This window comes from Lepidochelys kempii, chromosome 14 (genome assembly GCF_965140265.1).
Source record: "Lepidochelys kempii isolate rLepKem1 chromosome 14, rLepKem1.hap2, whole genome shotgun sequence".
Taxonomy (NCBI): domain Eukaryota; kingdom Metazoa; phylum Chordata; order Testudines; family Cheloniidae; genus Lepidochelys; species Lepidochelys kempii.
In genome coordinates this window covers 43,256,381-43,274,854 of record NC_133269.1, presented here as the reverse complement: position 1 = coordinate 43,274,854, position 18,474 = coordinate 43,256,381, and the positions used below count along the sequence as shown (strand labels likewise).

The 18,474-nt window shown below is 48.3% G+C and overlaps 1 protein-coding gene and 1 long non-coding RNA gene across 2 annotated transcripts; one reads left to right on the top strand and one right to left on the bottom strand.

Moving 5' to 3' along the window:
- Position 1: 1 nt before the first annotated feature.
- On the top strand, positions 2–11,811 carry LOC140897807 (uncharacterized). The gene is made up of 2 exons (XR_012154813.1): positions 2–609; positions 4,034–11,811. It is a non-coding gene; the product is annotated as an uncharacterized lncRNA (long non-coding RNA).
- Positions 11,346–18,436, bottom strand: LOC140897806 (killer cell lectin-like receptor subfamily B member 1B allele A). The gene is made up of 6 exons (XM_073310893.1): positions 17,987–18,436; positions 16,060–16,146; positions 14,835–15,002; positions 13,897–14,051; positions 12,610–12,722; positions 11,346–11,498 (listed from the first exon to the last, which is right to left on the bottom strand). The coding sequence occupies exons 1-6, from the start codon at positions 18,129–18,131 to the stop codon at positions 11,375–11,377; spliced, it is 792 nt and encodes a 263-aa protein (XP_073166994.1). The 5' UTR covers positions 18,132–18,436; the 3' UTR covers positions 11,346–11,374.
- Positions 18,437–18,474: the final 38 nt, after the last annotated feature.

Genomic DNA, 18,474 nt, shown 5'->3' with positions numbered 1-18,474 from the left:
TCCTCACAACGCTCGACTACACTAACTCGACAACACCATATCTCCGTTGCCGTGGTACTACTGGACACAGACCCTGGAGTTATTGTGTAGTCGAGTCAGTGTAGTCGAGTGTTGTGAGGAGAGTTTTTCAGCAGGGGCCTGGAGGGAGCAATGGTTGGAGAGGTAGAGGATGCTCTGCAAGAGATGACTTAATATTAAATCTAATATTCCCTTAATACGGCCAAGTGGATAAATTATTTAGATTATGAAGAATTTTATTTAAAAAAGAGTATGTTTCTAGCTTGCTTGGTTATCAATATGCCCTGGCAAATCAAAGAGAGCCTGAGTCAGCAGAGAGCTTGAAACAATAACTCAGAAAAATGCCCCATTTAATTAATTGACTCTGGAACCTAGTGATGACACTAACTTCTTTCTTTCTGTTTCCTCTACGCCACTTTTCTTGGTGAGGGTCGCGGCGGCAGCAGCATGGAGAGTAGGGCGGGCTAGACCTCCCTTTCCTCCATGACAGATTCCAGCTCTTCCTGGGGAACTCCCAAGCATTCCCAGGCCAGCCGGGAGATATAATCCCTCCAGCCTGTTCTGGGGTGGCCTCAGGGCCTCCTCCTAGTGGTACGTGGTCAGTAGAGTTCCAAAAGAAGCCTGCCCAGGGGCATCCCCAGCTGGATCCTCTCAATCCAGAGGTGTAGCAGCTCTACCCCGAGGCGCTCCCGAAGAGCCGAGCCCCTCACCCCGTGTATTAAAAAAAGTCATGATTTTGGGGGGATTTTTGAATGTTTGGGTTTGACAAAACTGGATTAACAAAATCTAAAGGTCATACGTTTTGGTCGCAGCTGGAACTAGGTGACATTTTTTGACCAAACCCTTTTATGTATTTTATTTATTTTGTTTGTTTTATTTATTTAGGCAAAAAATGCAGATCTTGTGTCACCAAAACAGTGTGAATTTGTGTCGATCTTTGCCAAATTGATTTGAAAAAAAAACACCCAAAAAAAAAAAAGCTGAACGTTTCATTTTCCTGGTTTTGAAAGCAAACTTTTTGACTGAGAATGGCTTTTTATTTCATGATTTCCTTTAATTTTTGTTTTCAAAAATTTAAACCTTAAAAATCAAAATGAAACTTTTTTCAATTTTTTTTTAACTGTTCAATGCAATGAGAATTTTTGGGGAAAAAAATTGGTTTTGATTCAATCTGAAACCGAATTTTTGTTTGATTTGTTGGAATTTCCAGCAAACTGCAAAAAAATCCATTATTTGCCCAGCTCTAGCTGCGACCTCCCCCGCCCTTTCCGTGTTGCTCAGTGAGGGAGGTGGGATCAAGGTTAGATGGGAAGTGGACACTAGTGTTCAAAGAGCTTGTGAACAGCCCTGTACTCTGGACTGCAGCTACCTCAGGGACACAAAGACCCTGAGTGTAGGATACAGACCCTTACACTTGGGAAAAGGCCGAAGAGACACTGAACCAAAGTCAGGGTAAGAAGTAGCCAGTGGATCTTGGAAACATCACTTGAAGCTGGGACACGGGATGGATCAGTTGATAATTGCCTTGTTCTGGTCATTCATTCTGAAGCACCCGCCACCAGCTTCTGTTGAAAGTCAGAGAACTGGGCTAGCTGGACCATTGGCCTGACCCTATATGGCTGTTCTTACGAACTTTATTTTTTTTTTTTAATATGTTTTTGAGTAGATCTGATCACAATTTGACAGGAAACGTTTTTTAAAGCGTGTTTTCTCCAGGATTTTTTTTGCAATGCTGAAAGTTATTTATTTATTTATTTATTTTAAATTTTGACTGCAACTGTGAATGGGAGAAACTTAGCATCTCTCATCATCTGCATTTAATTCATTGCTGTGAGCTAAGATTGTTTGGGTCAGGAGAGCTCCTGAAAGCATTTAGTCACTTCCCCTAGGCTGTGTAAATACCAGAATAACCCATAATGACTCCCAGTTAGGAACCAGGATTAGTGGCCAGGTTTTCAATAGATTTATGGAGTTTAAGGCCAGAAGGGAGCATTAAATCATCTAGTCTGGCCTCCTGCCTAGCACGGGCCAGAGAACTTCCCCCACTTCCCCCTGTATTGAGCCCAACGACTTGTGTTTGGCTATAGTCTATCTTCCAGGAAGCCATCCAGTGTGGATATGAAGACATCAAGAGATAGAAAATCCACAACTTCCCTTGGTAGTTTGTGTCAGTGGTTAGTCTCTTTCTTTGTGAAAAGTGTGTGTCGTATTTCTGATTGAAGCATGTCGTCTGACTTATCTTCCAGGCGTGAGTTCTTGTTCTGCCTTTCTCTGCTAGGTTGAGGAGCTAGTTGTTTGCGCTAGTAGTTAGTAGCTAGCAGTTTCTCCCCATGAAAAGACCTACACACTGTAATCAAAGGCCCTTCTTGATCTGCTTTTCGTCAGACTAAACAGATCGAGCTCCTTAAGTCTCTCACTATGAGGCAACTTTGTCCAACCTTTCAGTCATTGTGGAAGCTCTTCTCTGCACCCTGTGTGACTTTTCAACCTTTTAAAAAACATGGACCCCAGAACTGGATGTACGATTCCAGTGTTGGGCTCACCGACACCATATACAATGAGCTGAGCCGTTCTGAAAATGTGCCCTAAGTGTCACAAGGGGAGCTGTCACAATGGTTGAGGGAAACCTGAAGGTCCTTAGCTTGGAGCAGAAACTAAAGCAAAAAGCAAACAGAAAACACAAACAGAAAACTGAACATGAGTTATAGATTCCAAGGCCATAAGGGACCACTGTGGTCATGTCGTCTGACCTCCTGCACGATACAGGCCAGAGAACTGCTCCAAAATAATTCCTGCCTAAGCCGGGCCTCCCATTTTGGGTTACTCTGGTGTTTAAAATAGACAAGTAAATAAATCTTTGTTTCGGTGGGAGGAAAAATAAACCAACCAATCCTACTTCCTCTCACTTCTAAAAACTCTTTTCCCCATGTTGGGAGGGAAGGATGGGGAAATATTTTTTGTAAAAAAGGCATTTTGTGTTTCAAAAAATGTTTTGATGGCAAGTTTCTGATCTGGTCTATTGATTTGTAGATAAATGTTTTAGATTCCCTGTTGTGAATTGCTTACAGTCTCAGGACACAGAGTGCCTTTGGTGTTTGGAAAGTGCCTTATGCAGGGCAGCCTGTGTATCATTGGGCAGGAAATAGTTTTCCCATCCCACAAAAAATTTTGATATTTAAAAAAAAAAAAAAAAATTCTGTCCCAAATTGGGATGAAACCATTTCACAATTTCCCAAACAAGCCGAGAGCAACCCACTCCCCCAACCGTGAGCGTACTCACCTGAGAGGGAGGAGATACAAGTAAGTCGCTGCTCTGAATGGGACTTGACCGGGGGGTTTTCACATCCCAGGTGAGGGCCCTGACCCCCGGGCTATTCTCACATAGTCTGGCCTGGCTGTGAGAACTCGTCCCAAGGAAAGTTTCACCAAACCAGCTCTGTTTCCGCAAAAGGGTTTGCGTTCACTGAATCGGCATTTTCAAACAAGGAGCGGCTTTATCAAAAGATTCCTGACTAGCACGAGAGGGACTCTCCCAGAAACAGATAACGAGACTGGCATTCGTTATAACAGCACTAACGAGCACCACACTCTGTGGGGGGTGCCAAAAAGGAGCCTGACAGAAGTTCGGATCCAAAGCTTATTGAAATTACTGGAAAAACTCACAGGACTAGATGGTCAAAGGTGGGAGATGAGAATTGCAATACCTGTGAGGTTCTGGGCCCCATTAACTTCACTGAGCAGCCCCCTTTGACACTGTCATACCAGCATCCCCTGTACGGGACTGCCCCCTAGAGACCGAATTACAAATTATTATTTTAATGTTTGATACTTAGCGATCACATTGTGCTAGACTCTGTAAAATACCGTACTCTTACCATGTGCTGTACCTGTTGTCGTTTGTCCTACGCTTGTCTATTCTGCGTTTGTACAGCCCCTAGCACAACTGAGCCCTGCTCCATGACTGGGGCTAAGTGCCACTGGAGTACAAATACAATGGCATCGTCCCTCTTTACAGAGCATGGTACGTGCGCCGGTGAGTTCTCTGATGGCTGCTGAGTCCGATGGGCGAGTGACAGTCCAGTCCACAGGTACGACACACCCACACGTTAGCAATGCTCTGAATCCGAGTAGCAGATTCTTTCCTCCTCCGATGCCGGGCATCGGAAAGCTTGATCCAGGCCGCCTCGCTCCATCTACAAGCTGCCTCTGCCAACCGGCGCGGCATTCTGCGTTCCTTTCTCAATCATCCAGTGAGATTCCAAAGGACACTAAGTCAGCTTTGCAAGCATCCCGGAATCTGCCTCTTTCTAAACGCTTTGCGAGTGTCAAAGAACTGCAAACTTCAGGATCCTGTCATCCGGCACTCGTGTGACATGACCAAGCTGCCTGAGTCCTTTCTTACTAATTAACGTTCCCATAAATGACATACCAGCACGAGTTAGCACTTCCACGTTTGTCACCCCGTCTTGCCATCTTCTTTGAAGAATTTTACTCAAGCATCTGACATGGAAGCTGGTTAGTCCTCCTGGTATGTTTGGTGTAAGTCGTCCATGTTTCTGAGTCGTATAGAAGAGTGGATAATACACACATCTTATAAATACAGATTTTCACTTTAATTGACCGTTTGTCACTGTTCCAGGCAAAAGACAAAAGTTCCCGGCTGCTTTGCTGATTCTGTTAGTGAGCTCAGCATCAAGATCTACATTGCTGGTAACAGTAGAGGCAAGGTAGCAAAACGGGTCCACAACATCCAGACGAATACCCTCTAAGGTGATATCTGGAACTGATTCTGAAGAACTTCGAGGCATGATAACAGTCTTCAAGCTTATTGCTAGCTCAGAGATTTTGCATGAATCAGAGCACTTGGTAATAAGCTGTTGCAGGACATCAACACAGTGAGCCACAAGACCTGCATCATCTGCAAACAGGTCCCTTGTGATGATCTCCTTCAGCTTCATCTTAGCTCTGAACCGGGCATCGTTAAACCAATCTCGATCATGTCTAGTGCTGATACAGAGACCCTCTCGAACACCACGGAACGCACGTTCAAGCAGGAATGGGAAGTAAATATTAAACAATAGTAAATATTAAACAATGGAGGAGCCACTACGCAACCCGGCTTCACTCCATTGTTGATGTTAAATGACTGGGGGTAAGTGTTACTTGTAATACCAATAAATAATAATATACTAACATGTAACAAAAAGCTGCCCCAAAGAGTTTACAATCTAAGTGCAAGACAACAATCAGGGAGAGAACCAGAAAACAATGAGGATATTGTTGCTGGACTTTCATTCTAACTGTCTAAGCCAGTGGTTTCCAACCTGGGCTCCGCGGACCACTGGCGGTCCGTAGATTATGTCTAAGGGGTCCGCAAAAGATATTGTTACCGTAGAACAGTGGTTTTCAACCTGTGGTCCATGGAACCCTGGGGATCTGCAGACCATGTCTAAGATTTACAAAGGGGTCCGCACCTCCATTTGAAATTTTGTAGGGCTCTGCAAATGAAAAAAGTTTGGAAACCAATGGTTTTAGGCTAAGCCATGGGGCTTAGGGCATGTGTATCTTATTATTTTTGTTTCATAGGGCGTAGGGGACCCTGTCATTCTGCTTCTCTTCTCTAGATGACCCCTGGACTGTCCCATGATGGACGCGCAGTGTGATCCAGGGACCCCTTAGTGCCACCTGCCAAAGGGGCCAGAGAGGGAGCCCAGGGGTGTGAGCATTCTAGCTCACCAAAGAGCATCATGTGAGGTCTCAAATTCAAGCGTGCGTCACACTGGTCACCAGCATCATTGTGAAACACGTACGGCTGCTGTGCAAGCAGTTCTGTGTAAACACTGACCATTATGGTCCCCATGTCTGTGTCTAGGTAGGTGGTCACTGGCAAAGGTGTAAACCAGGTTTTCGGTCAGACAAAGGCTGTTTCTCTCTCTCTCCCTGGCTGTTTATAGGTAAATTAAGTGTTGGATAGTTCACATTTGGGCTCCTCTTCCGGGTCTGAACCAAATGCTAAGGAAGGATGGGGGAAACCACACAGAGAGAAAAGTAACAGGATGGAACAGTGCGAGTTCCTTTGTTTCTGCCTCTATTTATAACTGGAAATTAAACCCCGTTGCTTTGTCAGGAACAGAAATGATCCTGTTACTGCAGTCGCTGAGTGCATAGAAACTGACCGCAGCTTCTGGGCAAATGCTCTGAGTTAGGACATTTGGTCTGTAATAACATGTATGTACCGTATCTGTCTCATTTGTGCCTGAATTCTGTTTATATTTATATGTAATATATTGACCGACTTGTGGTGGTGTTTTTTTTTAAGTAGCATGGGGGAAGCTCTCTCTCTTGTGGGATATGCAGATCTAAGGTTTTCCTTCATCTTCCTCATCCTCACCCAGTAAATGGGCTGTTTTGTGAAATTCTACTTGGTTGTTTGTGAATCCTCACCTGACTCCTAGAGATTTGCCTGTCCTGCAACAGTCCTTGCATTAAGAGGTGTGTGTTTATTTCCGCTGGGTGTCCCAGTGGAGGTGTGACAGCTGCTGTCTTGGTTGACACCCCAGGAGTTGAGCCTGTCAACCTCTGGAACTCCTTCCCAGAGGGTGTTGTGAAGGCCAAAACTAGGACGGGGCTCAAAAGGGAGCTAGATAGATTCATGGAAGATAGGTCCATCGATGGCTATTAGCCAGGATGGGCAGGAATGGTGTCCCTAGCCTGTTTGCCAGAAGCTGGGATTGGGTGACAGGGTATGGATCACTCGATAATAACCTGTGTTCATTCCCTTTGAGGCACCTGGCATTGGCCACTGTCAGAGGACAGGATACTAGGCTTGAAGGACCTTTGTTCTGACCCAGTATGGCCGTTCGTATGTTCTTACGAGCCCAGGAATGTCCAGAACAAGACGCATAAACGGCCATGGGCTTGAGCTGAAGAGCCAGGCTTTGTAGCGAAGGGTGTTGTTAGACTCCCAGGTCCTCAGCATTGTGTCAGTGGGGAGCAGGGTCTTCCAGTGCTTCCCACCTGTTTGGACGTTTGCCCGCAGTGGGATGCCAGGGAGTTGGGGAGGTGGGACTGGATGTTTTTTTGCAAAATTCTTCCAAAATTGATTTTTTTTTTTAAAACAATCTCTCCCGTGGAAAGTATCGCACAACTGACCATTAATTCCTGTTTGGAACACACACACACCTCTCTCTCTCTCTGCCAGAAATGTGGAATTTTCCATGGGAAGGAATTTCCAGTTTCCCTCCCAACTCCAGTCTCTTGGGATGACTTTTGGTGGGATTTTGGCACCAAACTACCTTAAACTCCTTAGAAAATTCCAGCCTATTTAGTGAGATGTATGGGGGGGCAGGGGGTTTTTGAAGAGCTTTGTGGGCCCAGTTCCCACTGATGTTTCTCTCCCAATTTCCATAGAAAACTCCTCCTGAACATTGCTAGAAGAGGGGCGCCTGTTCCTAACACACCAGGCCCCCTGCAATAACTTGAAAATGCATCACAAATAATATGCCTTAAGTGCAGCGGTACAATTTAATATAGGCCCTGCCTGCAATAAGTCAGGCAAATTACAAGTCTACACCCAAATCCCGACCTTCCTCCCCTTCCAGTAACACACACACACACACTTAAATTACATATTTTGCAACATTCCTTGAAGCTCATGTGACGCAGTCTGTTTCAGACCAAAGACCCGTGAGCCTGAGTTTGGTGCAGAGGTCTGCCTACTGTTTCAGGGTCTTAGATTTACTTCAGGGATCACTTACACCAAGGTTACATGACTCGAACCTACATTCCGCAGTGCCCGGAGCCTGATTCTCAGCTACACTCACCTTTATGCTACCATGGCCGGTGTGGAGCTGGCATAAGGGCCCTGCACGTACCCTGCTTCCAGCCCCTTGGTGTAGGGGCTGGACTGAGGATGTGGTCGGGGTGCACTGTGCTACGCCTATTCTGTGCTACCTAAGGCCAATAGAGAACAGACTGTAGACTAGAGCAGCCTTGAAGCTGCTCTGATTTACACCAGGGGGCAGGCAGAGCTCTGCACAGCCCCAGAATAGGGGAAGCAAAAAGGGGGGTTAAAACTACTTAAATCCCAGCCTGAGCTGAGGAACATAGTCACTGGGGATCAGGCCCTGTATCCCCAAAGGGGAGGTGTCGACACATCCAAATCTGTTTACGTGCCATGGTATAATACTGACTACGTGCTGGGGTGCAGACAGCAGAGGGAGCCAGAGTTCACTCGCAGTTCCTCTTCGCGCTGGGCTTCTGTGATAAAAATACACTTCACGGTCACCAGCTCCCCAGCTGCGGTAAATCGGCCATAGCTCGTTAGAGTCATTAGAGCCAAATCTCCAGCTGGTAGAAGTCAAAGGAGCTGGGCCAGTTAATGCGGCTGGGGCTATGGCAGTGGTCCCCAAACGTTTTTGGTCATGCCCCACCCGGCCCCCCTCCTTACCTGGTCCCTGCCCCGCCGGGATTGGGGCTGCAGCTGGGACTGCAGCCAGGAGCGGAGCTGGGGCCAGGAGCCAGGGGCAAGGCTGGGGGTGGGGCAGAGCTGGGGGCAGACCGGGGCTGGGTAGTGCTCACTCCCTGCCCCACGTGGAGGCTGGCCTGGCCCCCCCCCAAACGTTCCTCTGTGCCCCCCTTAGGGGGGCCCACCCCACAGTTTGGGGAGCACTGAGCTATGGCCTGGTAATTGTAACTATATCTATAATGAGCAGTTAAGAGACGCCTTTCACACGTACAGTGGAATAGTGCTAAGTGTTTTTTGTCGCCTGATGAAAGCGATATCTGCTCTTTTGTGGTCAACTGCACTCCGGAGGCGTCGAAGATCAACTGACAACTTTGAATCGCACTTTAAGATGAGCGAGGGTTTTTTTAACCCACTACCTCAGGAGGTCAGAGCTGTCTCTTTACAAAGATGTTGAAAAATTGTAGCTGTTTCAGAGAACTACAAGAAGGATTTAAGCTCTGGCAAACGTGCCGGGCAGCGGATGACATTAAAGAGGTCCGTCTACTTCACTTATCACACACAGCGTTCAGGGGAGACTTGTTCACAGCCTACACGGGAAGAGGATTGCTAATGGAGATCTCAAGTCGAACACACTGAGGCAGAAGAAGATCCCGTGGCTGGAAGCTGAAGCAAGACAAATTCAGACGGCAAATAAGCTGCCCCTTTGTTAACCGTGAGCGGAAGTAGCCATCGGAGCAACTTACCGAGGGACGTGGTGGACTCGGCATCGCGGGAGCTCTTTGACTCACGATCGGGTTGGTCTAAGAGCTGTCGCTCCGCCACAAGGATTGGGCTCCGTGCCGGAATCACTGGATGCGATTCTCCGGCCCGTGTTACACCGGAGATCAGACGAAATCATCGGAATGGCCCTTTCTGGCCTTAAAAATCTACGGCTTTTTTTACTTCCGTTTCTGGACTTTATATTTATTTTGGTTACTTTCCCCATTTAACAGTACTTGGTATAACGGCCGAAATCTGCCCCATAGTCCAGTGCCCCTGTGTGTGCCTCTGTCCTGTGCCGAGAAGAGAACAACCATTTTTTAAAAACCACAACAATTGGCAGGGGATTTAGGCCCAGGCACCGGCTTCCTCATTTCCCTGGGGGTGCTCGACCCCCGCTCCGCCCCAAGGCCCCGCCCCACCCTGTGTCTTCCCGCCCCTGCTCCGCCTCTTCCCGCACCGTTCCATCCCCACCCCTCCCCGCCTCCTGCATGCCGCTGAGCAGCTGATCCGCGGCGGGCTGGAGTTGCTGGGAGGGAGGGGGGAGGAGCTGATCCGTGGGGCTGCCAGTGGGTGCTGAGCACCCTCTGTTTTTTCCGCATGGATGCTCCAGCCCCGGAGCACCCCCGGAGTCGGCGCCTATGGACTGAGGCTACTTTAAACTCTCTGGGCCAAATCCTCAGATGGCGTAAGCTGTCATAGCTCCGTCAACATCAGTGGACTGATGACAGTTTACACAAGTTAAGAATCTGTCCCTGTTTTTTTTTTTTTTTAAAAAAGTAACTCCATTTCAGTTTGAGGTGGTCTCTTTAAACAAAGCGGATTCTGGAGCCAGAGAGCCGGCAATCCCTATTGTCCATTTTTATGTATTTTTCTAAAACACGTTTTAAATAGAGGAGGAAATGTCATGCAAAAAGACTAGCATTGAGCTAACAGTGAGAGAACTCAACCAGCTAAAAGCCAGGCAGGTGACAAAGAAATACAGGCTTAAAGGACAGAGTGCTACCCCCTGGAGGCCCTGACGTGTCCCACACATGGTTCTGATCACACTCAGCATATGCAGGGAGTAAGAGGAATGCCCTTGTGGATAAGATATTGAATTGCAGCACAAGCGTCTCTCTCCAGTTCTTGGCTCTGGCCTGGTTTACACTTACAATGTAAGTTGGCCTAGTGAGGCCTCTCAGAGGTCTGATAAATCCAAACCCGTGAGCACGGGAGCAAAGCCAGCCTAACCCCCAGTGTAGACACAACTGGGTCAATGGAAGAGTGCGTCTGTCAACCTGCACGGGGAGGTGGAGTTCCTGCACCAAGGAAAAACCCCTCCCGTTGCTGTCGGCTGCGTCTACACTACAGGGTTACACCAGCACAGTTATGGCAATCTCACTCTGTTACTATAGTCCCTGTAGTGTAGACACACCCTCTGTTTTACACTTCTGTTGTAACCTTGTAATCGCTTCATCGCTGGGCCTCAATTCCCCCATTTATTAAATGTAGATAGTAATGTTTGCTCTGTCCAGTTAGGCTTTGATTTTCAGAGGAGCCTAAGGGTTGAATTTCATTGGGATTTGAACACCTGACACCTTCAGGGGCCTTGGAATCTCAGAGTCTGATTGTAAATTCTCTGGGGCAGGGACTGTCTCACACTGTGTCTGGGCAGCGCCCGGCACAACGGGGCCCTGATCTCAGCTGGGGCATGGGCTGTCTCTCGCTGGGTGTCTGGGCAGCGCCTGGTACAGTGTGACCCTGATCTGAGCGCTACCATAATGCACGTAATGTCATCACAGGAATCAAATTATTTGTATACATTGAAAACAATTTTTGGAAGCTAAGTGATTTTATAATTTTGTAAATCTAGAACCCTTCCAAAGGGCCAGATCCCCCGCTGGTATAAATCGGGGGGAGCTCCAATGGAGTCAATGTGGCCCGACCCCCAGCTGGTTGAAATCAGCCATGACTCCATTTGAATCAGTGGTCCCAGATCCCCGGCTGCTGTGAATCAGTCTAGCTCCACTGACTTTAATGGAGCGGCCCAGATTTCCCCTACTTGAGAATTTGTTAGTGGTAATAAAGACAAACACACTTGGTGTTTTGCATTCCGCCTATTCAAACAGAGGTCACCAATCCAGCCGGTTAAATTAGCACAGCTTCCTTTTGGCAAATCCATTTATAGTCAGTGGTGCAGATTTCAGACTGGATCCGATTCTTCTTTACTGCAGCGCAGCTGTTCTCTTCAGCAGGACCCGATACCGTGAATCTAAGGAGTGAAGGAGACAGTCACTATCGGTGTGTTTAGAGGTGGAGAAGAGCCGCTTTTCTCCTCCCTTCCAGGAGGCTGGGGTTCCAGCCATGATCTTTGGTCTTTCCCTAGATAGGCTACTACGTAAAGCAAGTTGGTATGTTTTGGAGAGCTGTACGTGGTACAGAAACTTGCAGCGAAGTGTTTAATGCGGGTGCTCCTTCCGAGAGGCCAACCTTTAGAACCCTGCAAATGTTCCGCTTTTGAAACGTACATGAAAAGTTGAGTCCATTTCAAATTTCAATTAAAAAATGGGGAAGTTTTGATGAAATTTGTGAGTGTTTTTTCTAGAAGTGGTTTTTTCACCAATTATTTGAGGTAGTTGGAAATTTTCAGTTTTGAACCTGATCAGCTTTGGAATTCTGAAATCTCAAATGTTGATTAAAAACAAGAAAAGACTTAAAAAAATGTTTCCCCTGTTGTGTAACCAGTTCCAAAGGTGCCGACTGCGTGGGTGCTCCGGGGCTGGGGCACCCACGGGGCAAAAATAGTGGGTGCTCAGCACCCACCAGCTACCCGCCAATCAGCTGTTCAGTGGCAGGTGGGAGATGCTGAGGGGAGGGGGCAGAGCCAGGGCGGGAAGAGGCGAAATGAGGGTGAGGCCATGGGGGAAGGGGCAGAGTGGAGCCAGGGCCTCGGGGTGGAGCAAGGGTGGAACACCCACCCAGAAAGAAGAAAATCGGCACCTGTGACCAGTTATGCCAAGGATTGATGAGCCCAGGGTTGCCAACCCTCCAGGATTGCCTGGGAGTCTATGATTAATCTTTAATTAAAGATGCTGTCATGTGATGAAACCTCCAGGAATTCATCCAACCAAAGTTGGCGACCCTAGATGACCGCATGCAAACAGAGACCCTGATTCATTTATGTGTTTGCTTAGGTTTCCTCCCCTGGGTACTGCCATTCACTCCAAAGTGAAACCCATGTGTGTTTGCAAGATTGAGGCCTTTACACTGTAAAATTAATGGACGAAATCCTTCACCAGCAGATTTGCCATTGACTTTAATGGGGATTTCACTCTATATACCTATTGCAGGCTGATGTCAAATACTGATCAGGAATCACTCACAGTGTTTGATTTAACGGGGAATCATCCACCCAGGTCCACTTCCTCCCTGGGGATGTGATGTTGAGTCCAATCCACACTGGATTTTGATTTCCTGGAATATTCTGTATGAACTCCTGTGAAATGGACAAGGTGTCAGAGGGAACAGAACAAGGTAGAATTCTCTGGTTCCTTTGCTCACAATGCAAATGACACCTGATCTCTTGTTGGGGTTTTGATCATCAATTTCGGTGACAAATCAGGACTAGCTGAAACTCCAATTGAAAGTACTGTAAACATAACAAATAATTTACACTACTAATTAATAACTGAGTCAGTCCTGTTCCCCTCCGCCAAGATTTTGATGAATTTTGTTTAAATTTTTCAATGAACTTCAGTAAACATTCTCAACGTTTTTGAATGAAAATTTTTTTACAATTTTTTTGTGCTGGCTTTTTTTAACACAGCTCTAATGAATAATTAGTAACATTTCAGCTCTGGGCAAACTCTTTGCTGTTATCCAGCTACTGCACCTCTTTCCACGATTCTGTACTGAGTGAACAAACCCTGTGCAACATTGCTATACAGCTGTTACCCAGCTACCCCACCCCAGAAGTAGCCGCATCCCAGTGATAGCTGAACAATCCCTGTCTCCAGTTTGTACTTCATCATTTTAAGACCATAAAATGCTTTGGGATCTACTATTCATGTATTGATTTCAGTATATTTAGGCTTGGAAAGATTAGATTTTTATTGGTAAATGTCGACTTCACTGTAGACACACAAACTGATGAAAAACTATTTTCCATTGATGATGATAAAAATTTACGGAGAGGCAAAGTAAGAAAAATACTGCTCAAGAAGTTAGCATTTGATTTAAGGATTTTTACTTTGCATACTTTGATGGTTACAAAACTTTACCTTTTTGAATCTCAACATCTACTGTCATTAAATAATTATGGCCGGACCTCCCAGCCCAGTGTCTGTCCCCGCCCCATGATTTCCTACAACCGTGGAAATGTAAAGCAATAAAAATGGATAAAAAATACTTATAACCCATAAGTTTGCATAACTGAAAATTTAAATTGTTAAAAAAAGTTTAAAATGATTAAAAATAAATGGAGACTATCTGTCAACATTCTGAAAAAGATGAACATCTCGTTTCACTGTAAAATTTTCCAGTGAAAAATAGAAAAATTGTGAATGAAAATGTTGCTTTCAAAAGTTTGTGGATAGAAAAATAAAAAGGGATTTTTGACCTGCTCTCATTCACAAGGTCACAAATACGGTGCAGTTTAGCACATTCTTTACCAGCTCCTCCCGGTCCTGGATCACTAGCAGGTGAGATCCCCTCCGTGCGCAGTCATCATGGCCCCGGCTCCAGTACTGATTCTCTTCAGACAGCCGGTAGCACTTGTCCCTGTGCGGCACCCAGTGCCTGGGGCAGAGTTTGCACCCGGAGCCCTCTGGACGGGGAAAGGGAACAGTATCAATAACGGGTCTGATCATTCGAACAGCTCTGACCAGCTTCCCCCGCAGAGACGCACGGAGCCTTCCCACTCAGCGTGTTAGTGAGACAACGTGCAGCGCATTGGCAGAGCTCTGGGGACACCATGGGGTGACCCCAATACCTCCGTGTGATGCAAGGGGGCGCTGTCCTGCAGGTTAGTGGAGCGGGGGGCTCAGGAGGGGGCAGTCTCCCTTCACAGTCATTCCTGGCTCCAATGCCCCAGTGTGGCACTGGGGGCACTGTGCTGGGCTATCAGAGGCTCAATAGGGGGCGCTCTCACCTTGCAGCCACGGCTGACCCCAATGCACCAGTGCAGGGCTAGGGGGCGCTGTGCTGCAGGGCTCAATAGGGAGTACGCTAATGTCAGTCAATGCTGGCCCTGATCTCAGCTGGGGCAGGGACTGTCTCTCGCTGTGGGTCTGGGCAGCGCCCGGCACCACGGGGCCCTGATCTCAGTTAGCGCCTCTGGGTGCTACACGTGTAATACACGGATCAGCTAAAGAACTTCAAAATCTTATTACACTGTTATGGCTCCAGCTGCCAGGGCTCTGCCCACCCTGACTGGCCACGAGCTGTCGCAGCTGAGGGTGTAGGTCCCTGGCGATATTACAGAGGCTCAGGAAAGGAGGGATGGGACAGAGAGGGGGTGGGAACGAAGGTGTCTCGGCTCTATGTAAACATCAGGGTGTGTAACAGTGAGGGCGAGTGACGGGCTGGATCCAGGATGCGCGGGGGTTACCTGCTGAGCTGGTTTCCACCCCACACAACTTTCGCTTCAGGCAGGATTGGAAATCCTCCAATCTACGGTGGTACGGTCTTGTGTTTCGATTGATCTTACATGAATCATGCGTCTCAACGGTCTGCGGCACGGCTGCCGTCTGGCGAGTCTGGGATGGGCGCTGGGAAACTTCAAGATAAATAGAAGCCAAAAGTTGGAGAAGACGAGGCCAGATTCCAGCTGGTGTCGATCCGCCGGAACTCCACCCACAGGCACTGATTTTTGGATTTCCCACAGGGTGCTCCGCCCCCGCTCTGTCCTGAGGCCCCGCCCTCACTCCGCCTCTCCCCCCGAGGCCACGCCCTCAATCCGCCTTGCCTCCAAAGGCCCCGCTCTCACTACGCCTCTTCATGCCCGCACTCCACCCCCTTCCACAAGATCCCCCTTCCCCATCCTCTCTCCCTTCCTCTACCCACTGTCTCCTGCCCAATCCTACACTCCCGCCCCCTGCCCACCAAACAGCTGATCTGCAGCCAGCCCTGGGGCCAGGCCGAACCACTGTGGCGGGGGGTGCTGAGCCCCCCCTATTTTTTTTCTGTGGGTGCCTGAGGCCCGGAGCACCCCTGGCGTCAGCGCCTATGGCTCCATCGGAGTCCATGGGCCAGATCCCAGCTGGTGTGAATCGGCCGGAGCCCCATTGGAGTCCATGGGCCAGATCCCCAGGTGGTGTAAATCAATGACACTATGGCAATTTATAGCAACTGAGAATCTGGCACAGTTGTCCCAGAATCACAAACTTCAAGGCTAGAAGAGACCTCCTGTATCACCCAGGCCAGAGGCGATTCTTGCAACTGAGAATCTGGCACAGTTGTCCCAGAATCACAAATTTCAAGGTAAAAATCATAGAATCATAGAATATCAGGGTTGGAAGGGACCTCAGGAGGTCATCTAGTCCAACCCCCTGCTCAAAAGCAGGACCAATCCCCAATTAAATCATCCCAGCCAGGGCTTTGTCAAGCCTGACCTTAAAAACTTCTAAGGAAGGAGATTCTACCACCTCCCTAGATAACGCATTCCAGTGTTTCACCACCCTCTTAGTGAAAAAGTTTTTCCTAATATCCAACCTAAACCTCCCTCCTGTATCACCCAGGCCAGAGGCCGCTGCTTGCCTTGAGCCCCAACGTGTGTTGAGTTCCCGCTGTGTTGCTGGGCCGCAGCACAAAACTCACAGCCGGGGGCTACTCACCCAGGACAGCCAGGACTATCACAGCTCCCAGCAGGACGATGTTCCCGGCGCAGCCGACCCGATGCCAAAGCGGACACTGCGGACAAGCTGCAAGAAGCAAGGGGGGAAATGCAGAGCCGGTTTGCATGCACCAGGGGAGATAACTGTCTGTGGTGCACCCCACACCCATTGACATCTGCAAGGCGACATCTCTGCCTTTTAACACCTGGCCTGGCCTGTTTGCAGGTCTCGCCTGTCAGTGGAAACAAGCCCCCTTGTTTGACTGGGTCTAGCTGAGCAAATTGCTTGCAAAAGTCTCTGAGACGGAGGTGGAGAAGACACTGTTCTTCTCAGCTCAGCAGATCAGGAAACCCACTGCTGGAAATGTGTGAGAGGGGGAAGGTGAACGTGTTATAATGCATCTGATGAAGTGGGTTATAGCCCACGAAAGCTTATACCAAAGGAATAATACTAGAAAGAACTGGAGTTGGTAACAGAATTCTGTCCTCCTAAGGAACTTCACCCGCCTCTGTTTCTGTAGCAGCTGAGCGCCTCATCGTAACCCGGGAAATATTTACCCTCCCTGCCCTGCTCTGAGACAGGGCAGCGCTGTTATCCCCACCTTGCGTAGATACCAAGGCCAGAAGGGACCTTTGTGATCATCTAGTCTGACCTCTCGATAGCACAGGCCCGAGACCTGCCCCACAATAATGCCTTCAGCGGAGCTGTCAGAAAAACGTCTCAGCTTGATTTAAAAGCGGTCAATGATGGAGAATCCCCCGTGACCCTTGGTAAATTGTTCCACGGGTTAATTACTCTCCCTGTTATAAATGCATGCCTTATTTCTCGCCTTAATTTGTCTAGCTTCAAGTTCCAGCCCTTGGGTTGTGTTGAAGCTTTGCGAGACTGAAGAGCCCGTCATTAAATATTTGTACTGACAGCCTGGGATCAAGTCACCCCGTCACCTTCTCTTTGTTACACTAACTAGATGGAGCTCCTGGAGTCTCTCACTGTAACGCGGGTTTCCTAACCCTTTAATCCTTCTCGTGGCTCTTCCCTGACCCCTCTCTAGTTCATTAACCTCCTTCTTGAACGGCGCGCACCAGCCCTGGCCGCAGGAGCCCAGCAGCGCTTGTATCGGGGACAAATACAGAGGTAATAGAATGCTGCCCTGTCTCTCCACGTCTGCTTACAGGTGGGAAATGGAGTGATGGAGGGCCAGGTTTCCTAAGGTATTTAGGTACTTAAAAAACCACGCCGGGTGTAATTTTTTTAAAGCCTTTAAGTCCTGCTGAAGCCAGCTTGCTCAGGCACCTAATTACCTGTGGAAGTCTGACCCTACGTGCCTAGCTCAAGACGACACAGGGAGTGTGCAAAAAAGGACTTAAACACAGGTCTTCCAAGTGTCCTTCCCCCCCAGGCCTCCCTGCTCCTTCCTCTTGGTCTCAGTACGTGTCGATCACATTCCAGTCAGGCAATGTGATGGCAAAGGAGGGCAGAGCTGTACATTTACTGTGACCAACTGTGTATTGCTCTCACTACGCCCAGATCTCAGTGACCCTGTTCCAAATCCGGAGTGACTCCACTGCGATGAATTGTGCCAGAGCTGCATTCAAATCTCAGTTACCTTGTTCCAAATCCAGAGTGACTCCACTGCAATGAATGGGGCCAGGGCTGGACTTTGACCTCAATGACCAGAGGTAAATCCAGAGCAACCACGCTGAAGGCAGTGGAGTTAGAACCAAATTCTGATCTCCGTGACCCTGGTGTAAATCCGGACTTAATGCATTGAAGTCAGTGAAGCTATGCCCGCTTGCACCAGATGGGGATCTCACCCCTCGTGCATAGTTAGACCTGCTATTTATCAACATCACAGTCGCAAAAGTGGAATCCCAGCCTCCCCAAATCCACACCCCTGAAAAAACGCCACAAAGGGAAAGGCACTCACTGTGATGCTGAGCCGGGGCCGACGTGTGGCTGGGCAGAGAGCCTGCCTTGAAGTTTACATTCTCATAGACTTCTCCATCAGCCATGGCCAGCAAAGGCAACAGCTGCGTGCGAAGGCACCGTCCTAGCCGTGTGGGAGCTAACATGAACACGCCTCCACCAGGAAATATTGTGTCGGTTGAAACCTGCCACCTTCTGCCCACTGCCTGAGCTTTGGCGAATGGCGGAATAATTTGTACCTTCTGCCCCTGCTGCTCTTTTCAAAAGTGCCCGGAGAGTTGGCTGCTCGACCCGACTCCGATTCAGTGCAGATCCGAACTCAGTGAGGCAGCAAATGCCAATCTGGAGCCATACAGAGCCAGTGCGAGCAGGCTTGTGTCGAGATCCTGCCCCTCTGCTTTTGTCTGTGCTCGGAGAATCAATGGTCTTTGAGGGGGCTGCCCACAGCAGCCAGCTGTCAAAAGCCTGTGTAGCAATTTTAGATCAAGA

What these genes read in the sequence shown, in the direction of transcription:
- LOC140897806 (XM_073310893.1), bottom strand. Translation starts at nt 18,131, where the DNA reads ATGTTAGCTCCCACACGGCTAGGACGGTGCCTTCGCACGCAGCTGTTG. An exon ending in GGCCCCGGCTCAGCATCACA is followed by an intron (nt 16,147 to 17,986) that starts GTGAGTGCCTTT and finishes TGCTTCTTGCAG; the next exon opens with CTTGTCCGCAGTGTCCGCTT. An exon ending in GATAGTCCTGGCTGTCCTGG is followed by an intron (nt 15,003 to 16,059) that starts GTGAGTAGCCCC and finishes TTTATCTTGAAG; the next exon opens with TTTCCCAGCGCCCATCCCAG.